The sequence below is a fragment of the Bombyx mandarina genome, chromosome 25 (genome assembly GCF_030267445.1).
Source record: "Bombyx mandarina strain Sakado chromosome 25, ASM3026744v2".
Taxonomy (NCBI): domain Eukaryota; kingdom Metazoa; phylum Arthropoda; class Insecta; order Lepidoptera; family Bombycidae; genus Bombyx; species Bombyx mandarina.
This window is the reverse complement of record NC_143231.1, coordinates 1,196,486-1,212,976: the sequence shown is the minus strand read 5'-3', so window position 1 is coordinate 1,212,976 and position 16,491 is coordinate 1,196,486. Positions and strand designations below refer to the sequence as shown.

General features: G+C 40.3%; 1 protein-coding gene across 1 annotated transcript; it reads left to right on the top strand.

Annotated features, from left to right (window-relative positions):
* Clbn (Nuclear export mediator factor NEMF homolog Clbn) lies at positions 1–16,423 on the top strand. The gene is made up of 18 exons (XM_089738313.1): positions 1–223; positions 533–704; positions 906–1,108; positions 1,708–1,844; positions 2,093–2,268; positions 2,882–3,073; positions 3,581–3,763; positions 4,860–5,059; positions 6,096–6,291; positions 7,292–7,473; positions 9,007–9,178; positions 10,401–10,521; positions 10,615–10,793; positions 13,282–13,342; positions 13,489–13,697; positions 13,829–13,981; positions 14,791–14,921; positions 15,616–16,423. The coding sequence occupies exons 1-18, from the start codon at positions 168–170 to the stop codon at positions 15,812–15,814; spliced, it is 2,922 nt and encodes a 973-aa protein (XP_089594439.1). The 5' UTR covers positions 1–167; the 3' UTR covers positions 15,815–16,423.
* The last annotated feature ends 68 nt before the right edge of the window (positions 16,424–16,491 follow it).

Sequence of the window (16,491 nt, the reverse complement as noted above, 5' to 3'; positions counted from 1 at the left end):
CAGATTCCATATGGCTGTCAAATTAATGTCACAATAAAGTTCGTAAAGCTAACCGATCTATGGCTGTAATTATAGACACATCATTTAATAATAAAATCCTTGTATTCCAATTCCAAAGTTTGGTTTTCTTAATTCCGTTTTTAATAGTGTAATTAACATTACGCAAAATGAAGACGAGATTCAATACATACGATATCATATGCATGATCACAGAACTGCAAAGGTAATTTGATTTAATCATATGATCACAGTTATATTAGTATGTTTAAAAAAATACTGCAATTTCATAATATGTCTAACACTGTTAATGCAAGAAGATAGTTGTTTATCAAACTTCTTTTTGACAAGGGCGCTCCTCAATAATTTAGTCAAAATATACCAATTAAATCATTAGGTGACAGTGGAAAACCCTCGCTAATAACTAAGGTTATTAATTCTTTTAAATTAAATTACAAACGAGTAGCTAGGGCTGATGAGGTATTTGAGGAGGATTTGATAAATATCAATAATAAAATATTAATATTATTTTCAGATTGATTGGAATGAGAGTAAACCAGGTTTATGATATAGACAATCGTACGTATGTGATACGTTTGCAGCGATCCGAGGAGAAGAGTGTTTTGTTATTAGAATCTGGTAACAGGTTTCATACAACACAGTTTGAGTGGCCAAAGAATGTCGCTCCGTCAGGGTTCACCATGAAGGTTAGTTTTGTCATTTAATATGGTGACATTTTCCACAGCTATCCAGCTTAATCTTTCCTTTAAAATGTCCGAAAACATTGCTCTTAAGATTGTTCAAAATTGTCCATATAATACCTAAAATGTCCATATTAAGAAATTTGTTGTTTGAAAATGTTTTTGATTACTTGATAACAAAATTAAATAAAATATTTAAATTTTCAGTTACGTAAACATCTTAAAAATAAGAGACTTGAGAAACTAAATCAGCTCGGTGTAGATCGTATTGTTGATCTACAGTTTGGATCTGGAGAGGCAGCTTATCATGTCATATTGGAACTGTACGATAGAGGCAACATCATACTAACTGATTCAGAATGGATAATATTAAATGTTTTGAGACCTCATGTTGAAGGAGACAAAATTAGGTAATAAAAAATGCATCATTATTGCAGCTTGTATAAGCAGCCAGTTGATGGGGAGCGTTAAACCTCGGAGTCGTCTAACAGGATTTAATTGTAATGTTGTAATTGTATTGTGGTAATAAACAAAAATAATTCTTTTTGTTTATTGCTTAGATGGGTGTACGAGCTGGTGTTAAGTGGTTACTGGAGCCCATAAACATTTACAACGTAAATGCGTCACCCACCTTGAGATATAAGTTGTAAGGTCTCAGTATAGTTACAACGGCTGCCCCACCCTTCAAGCCGAAACGCATTACTGCTTCACGGCAGAAATAGGTGGTACCTACCCGTGCGGACTCACATGAAATCCTACCAGTGACTAACATTAGTCATAAAATAAATATATAATGATATTAAATTTAGTAAGTACTAAAAGATTACCTTCATTGTTCTATAATACATAAATAACTTAAATATGTCACATGTAAAAAATAGCTGGATGTTCCCACTTATCCACCCTGCTCATAAAAAATATGAGTTTCTGCACTATTAAACAAAAGCTTTTTAATTCAAATTCACATTACATAAAATAATTAAAAAATCATATTATTATCATAATACAGATTTGCAGTGAAAGAAAAATATCCACTAGATAGAGCGAAAACAAACTATGCAGCACCACCCATTGAAGATCTGAAGGATATATTGTTGAGAAGCAAACCTGGTGACAACCTCAAGAAAATATTGAATCCCAACTTAGGTATAATTAAAATTTTATTTAAATTTTCTTATGAAGGTGTAATGACTACATCAGGGATCCCCAAACTATATTGATCAAGATACTCCTTTTCCCAATTGAATTGATACTTCAGACCATTATAGCCCTTACTTTACACCATAATTTTAAAAATCCTATTTATAATTTCTTCTTATCTCAAAACTTTATAGTTGGTTAGTAAACTTGTCATCATTTTCTCATAAAAATTTTACAATAATTTTTACCCACAGAATTTGGTTCAGCAATGATAGATCACGTTTTGCTACAGAACAATCTCTCTGGCAACATGAAGATTTCCACAGAACCAGGAAAGGGCTTCCACATAGAACACGATATAGAAAAGCTCGTGAAAGCTCTGAAACAAGCTGAATTACTAATGGATGTTGCTAAGATTGAAGTTGCCAAGGTATGAGAAATTTATGCAAAACAAACTCATAAAATAAAATTAATGTCTTTAGGACATTACAATGGAGACGTGTTGACTCTGGAAACTATAGTGATGATCCCTTTTTTATACATTAAAACTATTAAGGCAGTTCTGCCTTAGTAACATCAGACAATGTAGGTAATATGAAGCCGTTCCATAATCAGTCACAGTTGTAGCTAATTATAAAGCCTATTATTTTTCATGCCGATCTTACTAATTTAAAAGACTATCAGCTGCAGCGTAATGACTCAAATTTTGTCTCAAATTGTCTTTAGTGTTACAGCCTTGGGAGTATTTTCTCAACACACCATTTTAATGCTATTTTAAGTAACGGCAGTGAAACTTGCTTCTAAACTGCCAGCTGGCATTCTGCCTGGTGCTTATGCATCTTTGCCTCAGCCCAAAATGTGACAACCATACTCCAAAGTTCTTTAAGAATGCTTGATATCCCCTTCAGAGTTATGTTTCGATATGGCGATCGAACTTTTTGGTGGAGAACTGTTTAGTCTGTTCGAAAACATGCTCACATAGATTACCCAATTCGAAACCTGGCTGAAAGTAAAACATATTCTAGACTGAATTTTTATATCAGGGCTACATAACTCAGAAGAAAGAAGAGCGCCCTAATCCGGAAGGAGAGCCTACATATTTACTGACGAACATAGAGTTCCACCCGTTGAGATTCGCACAACACGAGAACCTACCGTTTGCCGAGTATGAAACCTTCGATAGGGCTGTCGATGAATTTTTTTCGGCTTCCGAAGGGCAGAAGATTGACATGAAGGTAAAATACAAGTAAATAATTAAATGTCTACTTCATTGATAAAAAGTAAAGTTATTATAAAATAGATCATTGAAGTTATCAGAAAGAGGAAATAAATATTTGTTTATTGTGCCGCACATAACAACAGTTCGTAGTACCCCTGACAGTACTGACTTATGAATTTTTGCAATAACTGGAAATATGAGTGTGCATATGTACCTACTAATTAACTACAGGGTCTCAATTAAAAAACAAAAAAAAACAAAATGATTCTGTTTTTTCTTTTTTGTTAATGTGAATACATTTCTAACATTCACTAGTTACTACCCACGACTTCCTCGGTTCAAGGAAAAGGGTTAAAGTGGTGGAAACGAAATGCTTTTTTCAGATTTCAACAGTGACCAACAAATCAGACATCACAAAACAAAAATCAACATAATTTTTTAAAATCAAACCTAAGACATTATAAAACCATATTTTTTATTATGCACTTCTCGGTACATACATAAAACAATAGATAATTTACAGACCGTACAACTAGAACGCGAAGCTCTGAAGAAGCTGCAGAACGTGCGCAAGGACCACGAGAGGCGCGTGACGGAGCTGGAGCGCGCGCAGACCCGGGACAAGCGCGCCGCCGAGCTCATCGCCAGCAACGAGCCGCTCGTGGAGCGCGCGCGGGCCGCCATACAGACGGCGCTCGCCAACCAGGTAGGCAGCGGCTCGGCTCTGCCCCTGGCATTGCTGAAATTCATGGGCGACGCTAACTACTCAAAAAGGGCAATAAAAATATATATAAAAAAGCCAGGTCCCTACTCCGCAAACTTTTTTTTATGATTGAAGCTTTAGGAGTTATTTTGGTAGTGGTCGATAATGGTTCTGGGCGTTATCGGAAGTGAGATAATTAAATAACAAGAATTGGTTAATCGGAGCGTTTATTCGCGACTCAACTTAAAAAGTAAAAAGTAACGAAGCTTGCGGGCGCCGCCGCATGTTGTGACTACGAACAATTTTGTTTACATAACAAACTGTGTCCCTACAAAGTAATGCTTTGGTGGCCCGGAGCCCTTTCCAGTTTCATCAGGACAAGTGGGAGAGCACGGGCTCAGTCAGGAGGGGTGGGATTTGCTAACAGCTACCCGAGCGCCTCCAAAGGAGACCTAACAATTCAAGGGCAGCTGCTTCGCGAATGAATCTACTACAGGATCGGAATCGTGGGTTCGAGGCCCAAATCCTCGTGTATTGTAATTTTTACGCAGTTGGAACAGCGCCCCTAGTGGCTAACGCAGGCAAACGTTCCAAGTGCATACAAATTTGAGTTAACTTTTACGCAATCGAGAACGTTAAAAAACACGCACTAAGCATATATGTGTATATATATAATATTTTTTTTATTGCTTAGATGGGTGGACGATCTCACAGCCCACCTGGTGTTAAATGATTACTGGAGCCCATAGACATCTACAACGTAAATGCGCCACCCACCTTGATATATAAGTTCTAAGGTCTCAGTATAGTTACAATGACTGTCCGACCCTTCAAACCGAAACGCTTCACGGCAGAAATAGGCGGTACCTACCCGTGCAGACTAAATAGTAAACTAACATCATTTTTTTTATGGTTAAGGTGGTGCAACCGAATTTCAACCCTAATCGGCGACACCGCAAAATTTAGATTCAATTAATGCAATACATGAACTATCTTAAGAGTATTGCAATTTGCAAAGAATTTTCATTGTTCTTATTATTGGTATTAATGACACGGATTTAAAAAAAAAAAAATTAAAAAATTGTTCATCTACCCTCAGCTGTCATGGGATGACATTCAACTGCTGGTAAAGACGGCCCAGGAGAACAAGGACCCGGTGGCGTCCTGCATCAAGCATCTCAAGCTCAACACCAACCACATTACGCTGCTGCTCTCCGACCCCTACCTTCACGACGAGAAGCCGGAACCAATGATGATCGACATTGACTTGTCATTGACAGCTTTTGCTAATGCTAGGAGGTGATGTTGCTTTAGAAAGTATTCGTTGGCATCCTCATCTTCATGATGAGAATCTAGAATTGATGATTGAGATTTTTTTGTTTTAAAGTATATACTTGTGATCGCCAGATCCAAGCCGCAGTCTCCCCTAGCGTCAACTGGTCGGAACCCATAGACGGACGGACCCATATCAGAACGTGGGGGACATGTACAACGAAAATTGAATTTTATTCATTCCATAATTATTTATTTATTTATTTATTTATTATTATTTTATTCCGAAAGTGTAGTTATTTTTTTATTTAATTCTGGTTAATTAATGTAATATGGATGCAAAATCTGAAGTAAATGAAATAAATAAAAATTACTTCTTTCATCATCTGTCTCTAGTATTAAAAATTTCATCAGATCTATTTGAGGAGTCGGTTTGGCCATCTGCAGTGATGACTTGTTTCGAGTGATGTGTGATCAGTCTCCTCGGCTCGACTGTATGTAGTCCTGCCATTCCAAATATCAATTATTTGCTAGAAAGGGGTCTGCAGACTCATTTGACTTCAATTTTTCCAACTAACTCCACTCAACTAATTCTTTCAAAAAAATTTTACGGTATTTTATGACCTGGTTACTGAGACCTTTAAGTCATGTCTTATTTTAATTTATATTCATATTTTTATGAAAAATGATATTATGGAGTGAAATGAAATGAAGATGATTAATTTGAGACATTAATCAGCTGAGATGAAATTAAATAAAATGAAATGAGATGATATGGGATGAAATATAATCTCAGTAAAATGGTGGTTATTTGCTAAGATTTTTTCAGTGGACTTTTTGGAGGATCCCGAGAAGTTATGTCCAGCGGCTTTGTTTCATTTTCCCACATTTGTGCACTTTCACAGATATTAAACAGTTAACATTTAAACCTGAAGAACACTAAATAAACAAAATAAAACAAATCACACAACTTCACTCCTCGCGTTCCCGCCAAAAAGTCCAATTCTTTCAAACTAATCTGAATCTTCGTTCTACCCACTTTTCAAATATAAAAGCTTTCCAGGTACTACGACCAAAAGCGAAACGCGGCCAAAAAGCAGCAAAAGACAATCGAATCCTCGGGAAAAGCTCTTAAAAGCGCCGAAAAGAAGACGAAGCAAACTTTGAAGGAAGCTCACACGATCAGCAACATTATAAAGGCTCGGAAAACTTACTGGTTCGAAAAGTTCTACTGGTTTATATCGTCTGATAATTACGTGGTGAGTTCTTTGAGACTGAGCGTACGATCAAACAACTACAATTCAGATGATTTTAATTAAATATTTGGTATTTAATAAGGTTCGTATGGAATAGACGTATACTACTGAGACAGAACTCATAATAATAATAATATGGTGTATGTCGATATTTATGCTATTGATATGTATGGGCTGCTGCGGTAACCACTTAACTCCAGGTAGGTCCTGAACTCGTTCACCTATCTGAGCAATAAAAATCGCCCGCTACCACAAACTTCTCCATGTATGATAATAATAAACCAATTTTGTTTTCTTAGGAGACAATAAAATTCACTTAATTTGTGAATTTGCCACGGGCTGTGGTCTAAGCACTCCTATGAATGAGTAACTGCTGGCTTCCAATATAAAAAAGAGTTCAGGATGGCATTACTTAATTTATGATCATCATTACCCAGACTTCGCCCCTCTGTATTGCTTGATGTTATTATAGTGAGCGCGGAACTAGTTGGTGGCGACAGGGGTGAGGGGGCGGGTTGATTCCTGCTTGTAACGCACATGAGATTACACAGTGATGACTAAACTAAAAAAATAAACGAATAAATGAAATAATAAATAAATAAAAAACAATTGAACTTTTAAAAGTTTATATTGTACCTATCTATAATAACTATGTTGTAATTAATAGTAAAATAAACCAAACAAATTAAGTACATAAAATTATTCTGACATATTTTAATGATATGATGATAATGAATTATTCTGGCATATCCTCTGAATCACTTGATTCAGAACTCTCTGAACTTGTTTCAGAATCATCTCGAAAGTTTATAATGATTTCGTCCATCATAGTAACAAATATCATTGAGTAATGACGGCAAGTGCCCCCGCCTCTCCGTCCCTCCGCTCACATAGCTAAGGCGCGCCTAACTAGTTCCGCGCGCACTATAAGGTGGCTCACATACCTAAGGTCTTAAGGTCTCGTCCACGTGGACTAAGACTTGATCATTAGGTGTGGTTCCAGGTGATAGCCGGCCGCGACCAGCAGCAGAACGAGCTCCTGGTGAAGAGGTACATGAGGGCCGGCGACGTGTACGTGCACGCCGACCTGTCCGGCGCCTCGTCCGTCATCATCAAGAACCCCAGGGGTGGGACCGTCCCGCCCCGCACCCTGTCCGAGGCCGGGCAGGCCGCGGTGGCCTACAGGTACAGTACATCTAGGGATGAGGGGTATATACTGGTTCAGGTCTAGAAACCCAGTGTAGATGTCTATGGGCTCCTCCTAATAAAAAAATATATATCAATGGGTTTTTGCCTTCACTTCCACCGCATTAGCACATACCTGTAGGTATTTTGATACCGGGTTTATGGACCGGGTATTTAGCGGCACCCATAACTTATAAGACCGGGTATGGAATGTAGCAGGTATATCTCATGCATATCCATTAGATTCCTCAGCGAGCAGTGTGCTTAGTGCGAGTTTCTTAACGTTCTCGACAGCGTAAAAGTTAACTCAAGTTTGTATGCAATTGGAACAGCGCCCCTAGCGGCAAACGTAGGCAAACGATGCCATTCCATACAAATATGAGCTAACTTTTACGCTATCGAGAACGTTAAAAAACTCGCACTAAGCACACCGCACAACAGCAACGAGGTACTCAATATAAAAAGCAATTTACAAGACAATTATAACGAGTTTTAATTAAGTAATAACAATGACTCATTCATTATCGAAGTTAAACTTCTTTAGGCGCGTTGAGAGTAAAACTTAACTCGCGACAGGTTCGTTATGGCTAGAGAGAAAAGATGCAATTTAAGATGAGCGAGAGTGAGAAAATAGACTGAGGATCTCGCGAACCACTCTATCTTGGAGAGAGGGAAAGAACAAAAAGAGCTAAGAATTTCTCTTTACACCTCATTCCCTATTGAAAGAGAAATTTGATTTAAGTATGAAAGATGATGAAAACCACAATACTACGCACCGCAAAAGAAGTTACACTTCTTTCACGTCCACCAAGTTGTACGCGCAGGTTTGAAGATTTAGAGCTGTAGTGGTGGTCATTAATAGCTATAGCTCTTATCTCTTTCCACGATACTCTTTTGAATCCACTTACAACAGTCTGCTACACAGAGGCGGATTATCCGTAAAGCAAACTAGGCACGTGCCTAGGGGCGTGTAGTTACAAGGGGCACGCGAGCTCAGAATTATTAAATAAATAAAGTGTTTACGCCATCTATTGGTCCTAGTCAAGTCAAGTCTGAATTTAAAAACAGCGCCATCTATTGGTCAACTGGAACAGACTGCTTAATTCCATCATTTTAAAATAATCGAATGCGCCAAAAAAAACAAAAAACAAAAAAGGTTTTCAACGACACAATGCGATTAACCTATAAAATTTTACGTAATGTATCAAAGGAAGATTAAAGGGGATTACTATTATAAAAACGGCCTATTTTCATTTTAAAATCGCTAATACGACGAGGAACGAACCTGTTCCTGCACGTAAAGAAAATAACAAATCGACGATTAAGAACTAAATGCCTGAACTAAATGTCCTGGTCTAATAAAGTCTAGGGTTTGATGATGCAACGTTATCGTAATTGCAAAAACAACTAGTTAAAATTTATAGTATTATGATGGGCATTTATGGCCGGTACAGGGGCGCCGATAAAGTGATTGCCTAGGCCGCTCTGGACCTTTAATCCGCCACTGCTGCTACATTCGGTTTTGGTCCCCAGCGTGGCTTGGGAGGCCAAGGTGCTGACCCGGTCGTGGTGGGTGCAGGCCTCGCAGGTCAGCAAGACCGCGCCCTCCGGCGAGTTCCTCACCACCGGCTCCTTCATGATCCGGGGGAAGAAGAACTATTTGCTGCCGGAGCATCTACAGTTCGGCTTCAGTTTCATGTTCCGGGTGAGGTTTTGACGTGTCATTAAATAGTAAGGAGGAGAGAGAGAGAGAGAGAAGTGATCCTTCTATAATAAATGTCGAGCTACTAATAATCCAACACTATTTGCATTTGTTGAAATTGCAACATAACCAGTAAGTTAGATAATATTATTATCTATAAGGAAATAAGAAGAGAAAAAATAGTTTGGTGCATATTTCTCCTCAGTTTGTGAACCTTTTGTTTTTTAATTGAGTTATTTACGCGCATGAGTGTAATAAATTAATAGTTTGGTAACAGTTCTTGTCCCGCCTCGGAAAGATAATATTTAGTAGTAAAACAAAAGAGAAAAACACAAAAGAATCTAAATTTTAATTTGTCAGTAAATATGATCGAATTTCGCCTGTTGAGCAAACACCTGTAAGAAAAAACAAATTTGTTTTTGTCAATCCTAAAAGGCGGTTACCCGTGTGGACCATGCAATTACAACACATCAGTTAAATGTAGGGGAAGGGATCCACGCTGTCTAATGACTAGAAGACACTTTTCACTGGTGATAGGACCTCTTGTGAGTCCGCGCGGGTAGATACCACCACCCTGCCTATTTCTGCCGGGAAGCAGTAATGCGTTTCGGTTTGAAGGGCGGGGCAGCCGTTGTAACTATACTGAGACCTTAGAACTTATATCTCAAGGTGGGTGGCGCATTTACGTTGTAGATGTCTATGGGCTTCAGTAACCACTTAACACCAGGTAGGTTGTGAGCTCGTCCACACATAAAAAAAAATTATAATAATCTGCCGTCCTTTCAGGTCGAAGACGGCTGCATATATTACACACATCATATACATACACGCATTGTTAATCTTTTGTTATTGTTTAAAATCGGTGGTCAAATTGAGAATAGATTTATAGTCTTGGCGAAGTATGTGATTATAGAAGTATAATAACTACGGGCAACCAGAGTTTGTGCGCGCTTTAAAATGTACATTTAAATGGGCAAAAACAATACAGTTGAGCACACATACTGGTGGTAGGACATCTTGCGAGTCCACACGGGTAGGTACCACCACCCTGCCTATTTCTGCCGTGAAGCAACAATGCACGCACGAGTGACGTCATTTGAGGTCTTGTAAACGACAAGCCTGATTGCGTATTTCTGCCGTGAAGCAGTAATGTGTTTCGGTTCGAAGGGTGGGGCAGCCGTTGTAACTATACTTGAGACCTTAGAATAATCTGCCGTCATTTCAGGTCGAAGACGGCTGCATAGAGCGTCACCGCGGCGAGCGCCAGCCCCTAGGAGCAGACGAGGAGCCGCCCGCCGCTCCCGGGGACGACCCGGAGGACCAGGAGATAGTCGTGTCTGATGACGGTCAGCTTTTTGACTGCTAACGATTTTCTTTTTCCTTATTTTTTCCTAGAAATTTGTATGTTTCAAGGCTTATGATTTCTTGGCTTGGAGCAGACGAGCCGTCGGACAAGGAGGACACTAAAGCAGCGGAAGGTAAACTGGAAACCATCGCAGAAGAGCCACGCGCGACCGACCCGCCGGACGCGCGTGCGAGCGAGACGGCGATACAGAACGAGCGGGACGGCGACACCGACAGCGACTCGGGGGACGACCTCCCCGACACGCACATAAAGGTACCCGCGCGCCGCCCCTGTGCCTGGTTACCAGCTTATTGTAGGGATTTTTTGGCGGGAACGCGAGGAGTGAAGTTGTGTGTTTGTTTTATTTTGTCTATTTACTGTTTCTTCAGGTTTAATTTTAAGCTATTGCATAGCTTTTATCGCGGTCCTTGAGCGCGGCGACTGAATCAAGAAATTCCGTAACGAAAAGAACCTGACACCCCCACTACGCCTACTATGTAGCTCGCTAGTGTAGTGTTTGTGAATAAGCGCGCGGCGTGACGTCGCACTGCATGAGCATCATGAAAAGTCTGCCCATCTCTCTCTCACGCGGTCTAGCTTATGAGTGTGAAGGGGACAGTTAATGTTTTGCTTTTGTTTATAAATATAGCGTGGTCTTATTTTTATTATTGTTTTAAAATTAAATTATTATTGTCTAATTGCAATTGCATAAGTTGATAAAAAATGCTTTGCAATAGCTTTACCGCGGCAGTCCCCGAGTACCACACGTATTTTTTTTTTTCTTTTTTTTTATTGCTTAGATGGGTGGACGAGCTCACAGCCCACCTGGTGTTAAATGGATACTGGAGCCCATAGACATCTACAACGTAAATGTGCCACCCACCTTGAGATGTAAGTTCTAAGGTCTCAGTATAGTTACAACGGCTGCCCCGCCCTTCAAACCGAAACGCATTACTGCTTCACGGCAGAAATGCGTTTCGGTTGCGTAATATTTAAATGCGTAATAACGGTGGTTTATTAACTATTCAGTATCTGTGAAAGTGCACAAATATTGGAAAATAAAACAAAGCCGCTGGACGTAACTTCTCGGGATCCTCCATAAAGTCCACTGAAAAGTCTCAGTATATGACCACCATTTTACTGAGATTATATTTCATCCCATATCATCTCATTTCATTTCACTCCATAATGTCATTTTTATTAAAACTAAGAACATAAATTAAAATAAGAATTGACTAAAGGTCTTAGTTACCAGGTCATAAAATCCCTTAAAAAATGTTCTTGCAGAAGCTTCTTAAACGTAATTGACATCGATACAAAGATACAGTGCAATAACGTTTGTTGTGCAACGCCATCTAGTAGAGTTTTGGGTTTATTATCTCTCCTGTAGCCATAGTACATCAGAGATTTACGAGATGGCGATACGAGGGCTGCACTAAAAGTATCGGGAATGGAATATTTCCACTGTTCCTGTCATATTAAAATCTTTTTAATTGAAAACTCCTTCGTTTTAAAAATCGAATACCATTTATTTATTTAAAAAAAGATTCTCGGTCTTGTCACGAGGTTTTGTCAAACTTGTTTAGTCGTTGAGAAAATGGAATTAACTCGAGAAAATTCAGAGCGATGATTTATTATGACTTTCGAAGTGGTTTAACACAAAAACAGTGTGTTGACCGGATGATTTCTGCATTTGGTGATGAAGCCCCATCCAAAACCACAATTTATTGCTGGTTTGCTGAGTTTCAACGTGGACGTGTCAAGCTCAGTGATGATCCCCGTCAAGGTCGTCCAAAAACTGCAGTCACCCAAGAAAACGTTGATGCTGTGCGTAAGCTGATTGAGGAAGATCGACATGTGACATACCGCGAAATTCAGGCAACTTTAGACATTGGCGTGAGTCAAATACAAATAATCTTGCATGAAAAATTAGGTGTAAAAAAGTTGTTTTCCCGATGGATACCACATTCGCTCTGTGAAGAGCAAAAAGCGGCTCGCGTTACTTGGTGCGTCAGAACTCTCGAAAGATTCCACGCAGGATCCTCAAATGCTGTATACAACATTGTATCAGGTGACGAATCCTGGATATACGCGTACGAACCCGAAACAAAAAACCAGCCACGAGTTTGGGTGTTCGAAAATGAGTTAAAGCCAACAAAAATTGTTCGTTCACGGAGTGTTGCAAAAAAAATGGTGGCCACGTTTGTCTCCAAAACCGGCCATGTTACGACTATTCCTCTTGAGAGACAAAGAACGGTTAATGCAGAATGGTATGCTAGCATTTGTTTGCCACAGGTCGTTTCTGAACTCCGTAAAGAGAACTGCAACCGCCGCATCATCCTCCATCACGACAATGCGAGTTCTCACACCGCGCACAGAACAAAAGAGTTTTTAGAGCAAGAAAACATAGAATTATTAGACCATCCGCCGTACAGCCCCGACCTAAGCCCTAATGATTTCTATACTTTCCCTAAAATAAAGAATAAATTGCGTGGACAGAGATTTTCATCACCTGAAGAAGCTGTGGACGCCTACAAAACGGCCATTTTGGAGACCCCAACTTCCGAATGGAATGGTTGCTTCAATGAATTGTTCCATCGTATGGAAAAATGTGTCAAATTTCGCGGAGAATACTTCGAAAAGCAATAAATACATTTTTAAATAGTAATGTTGTGTCACTTCGTTAATTCCCGAAATTTTCAGTGCCGCCTAGTAGTAACATTTTATTTAATATCATACATTTTTTTCTTTCATAAATCAGGTCGATCACGGAACGGGACAAGTCATGCTCTCACGGACGACATCGGAAATATCGGAGACGCGTAAGTTCAGATTTTATATTGGCACGATTAAAATATAATATTGCTTAAAATGATATCTAAGAATATTCATAATTTGGTACGCTGGTCTAGCTCGCCGACCACCAAATCACTAAGGCGTTGATTTATAAAGCAACATAATATTTTAGCCGAAGACAAACTACCCTCTTTTCCGGCCCTCCCCAAAAAGGGCGGGAAGAAACCACAGAAGAAAGAAGTAAAGGTAAAGGAAGAAGAGAAGAAGGTAGATAAGAAAGACGGACCGAAACGAGGACAGAGGGGGAAGCTAAAGAAGATAAAAGAGAAATATAAGGACCAGGACGAAGACGAGAGACTGTACAAAATGGGATTGTTGCAGGTACACTCGCTCGAAGGTACCTCGGGCGCCTTCTGTGTCTCGTATAGTACCGGCGGGGTGCGACAGAGGGCGCGCTCGTCGCTAGGCTGCGTGCTTAACAGCCAGTGCTTTAAACGATCCATTCCCCTCAGGCGGCGAGCAAAATGAAGGAATCGAAAAAAGCGCAGAAGAAGGCAGAGAAACCCGGCAAGAGTAAAAGCCAGCAGCGCGCCAACAAGATCCCCCTCCCGGCGCCGCTCATACTGGAGGCGGAGTCGGAGGAAGAACTCGAGCCGGACCAAGAGGTGAGTCCCCGTCGCACCGCGTGGGAACGAACTAGTGGCCGAGCACCAGAGCAAATTAATCGATATTCATTTAATACAGGGGCTCCCAAACGTATTTTGTCTACTGCCCACTTTGAGAATAAATTATTTTTAGCGCCCTGAAAAAATTGAACCTACTTAAAAACTACTGTATCGAAAGCTCAGTCGGTCTCTAAGCTAAGAGTCCTCCTAGATAAAAATTACATCTGGGTCTCTTATCGCCCCCCTTTAGGCCTGCAGCACCCACAAGGGGGCGTTATCGCCCACTTTGGGAAAGAGTGATTTAATACAAATCAAATTATTAATTAATTTTTGAAAACTACAGATGTAGAGAATAAATATTAATAAAATAGCGATTTATTTCTACATTAATATTCCCCAAAATTTTATTTGGAATACCAAATTTTATTCATACTTTTCACATTTTATTATTCTTTAAAGCATTTTGTAGGTACTGACACCGTATTTTTTATTTAATAATTACTTAAATACAAAGACCAAAAAAATATGGCAAAAGTCTCCAACCGAACGTCCTTAAGACACCCTATCTCTTTTTTTATGTTTTTTTTATTTCTTTTAATAAGTAAAATCTAAAGGATAATAGGGCATGCGGTTCATATTGAAAACCTCCTTTTTTATTCCGTAGATGGGTGGACGAGCTCACAGTCCACCTGTTGTTAAATGGTTACTGGAGCCCATAGACATCTACAACGTAAATACGCCACAAATCCTTCTTATCTGAGTTCTGTTAATAAATACAGCATTGAAGATGTGAGTGGTGTTGCTTCCAGGGCGAGCAGCAGCCGGGGCCGGACGCCGACTCGGAGATGCTGCAGCAGCTCACCGGGAGTCCCTTCGCAGACGACGAGCTCCTATTCGCGGTGCCCGTGGTGGCTCCCTACTCCGCGCTCAACCACTACAAGTAACTGCCGACCCGACCCTACCCGGACGCTACTTTGTCGTATCCTCTTACACCAGCGGTACCACGGTCCATGGGCGACGGTAACCACTCGCCATCAGGAGGGCCGTCCGCTCGTCTGCCTACAAGGGCAAAAAAAAAAAAAACACCTGTCCACAGTCTTGGGCCATGTGCAAAAACGACTATGCTACCTGTAAAATGCAAGATTATCTCACGGCAAATAAAATGTAAAAATGTACCGATCCATAACACTGGTTGGACATATTGGTGGGACGGCGAGACCCACTTCGAGAAGGCGGCACGACATGAGAACCCTCTCATCGTGGCCGCCGGTAACTACATACCCGATCCTGTCGACCGAATGGTAAACTGTCGACGTCGCCTAAAGCACGTCATTACGGATCCTCCTGATCCACTAAAGGTACTAGTTTTAGGAACCTTAAGCACCGATCATCGTTCTCGTCGAACCCGTCGCTTGCGACGAAGGACTCGACGAGTAAATTAACTCTCAGACACAGCCCACTGAGTTTCTCGCCGGATCTTCTCAGTGGGTCGCGTTTCCGATCCGGTCGTAGATTCAGCAAAGCACTACTCTTGCTAGGGCTAATATTAGCAACGCCCCCAGGTTACCTTACGCTGGCATTGCCTCTCAAGAGTACCAGCTTATGGTGACCTTTTAAGCAATGACTTCCTTCAGGTACAAAGTGAAGCTGACGCCCGGTACCAGCAAGCGAGGCAAGGCCGCGAAGACCGCCATCCAGGTGTTCCTCAAAGAGCCGACGGGGACTCCGCGCGAGAGAGACCTGCTGAAGGCCGTGCGCGACGAGGACGTCGCCAGGAACTTCCCCGGGAAGGTCAAGCTGTCAGCGCCGCAACTACACCGGCACAAGAAGTAAGGAGGAATGCAAGATCATTGCTTCCGGAGCAGAACGATATACGAGAGGAAAACGTTTTTTATATATTAAGTGCAATACGTCTATTGAGTAAGTTTGTATTTCGTCAATCCGCAATCTAAAGCAAAGTCAAGTGGTTCACTGTGAGGGCGTTGACCTTTTTACATTGCGCGCTGTCAACTAATAGTTAAATTATTTTTTTTGATAATGTCTTTGATTTGCTGCATTCATTCTAGGATCTCGACTCGCATTCTTCTTTGTAGTGGAACTTTTGCAATTATTATACATATACCTAAAGACCACAGAGTCCAACCGAACAGCCATAAAAAAATTTGATTACAAAGAAGATGAAACAAAAACAGTTGTACATAAAAACTAACAAACATATTGTTGTCTACAAAATAAATTACGGCGGCGCGTACGGGAATTTTTAGTTTAAATTTTCATATGGCTGTATCGCATCGAACCAATGTTAATTGTAATTAATTGCGTAAATTTTTCACTACGAACATTTAGTTGCGTTGAGGTCTTCGCCTAAACTTGGTGCACTGCGATGGGCTTAATTTGCGTCTAAAACAGTTAAGGATTGAAGCGAATAAACATGGGAAATTATCTAAATGTTTTTTTTTGAGACCGTCGGCGCCGCGCTCTTCGGTGCCGTCCCTCAACAGAAACCATAT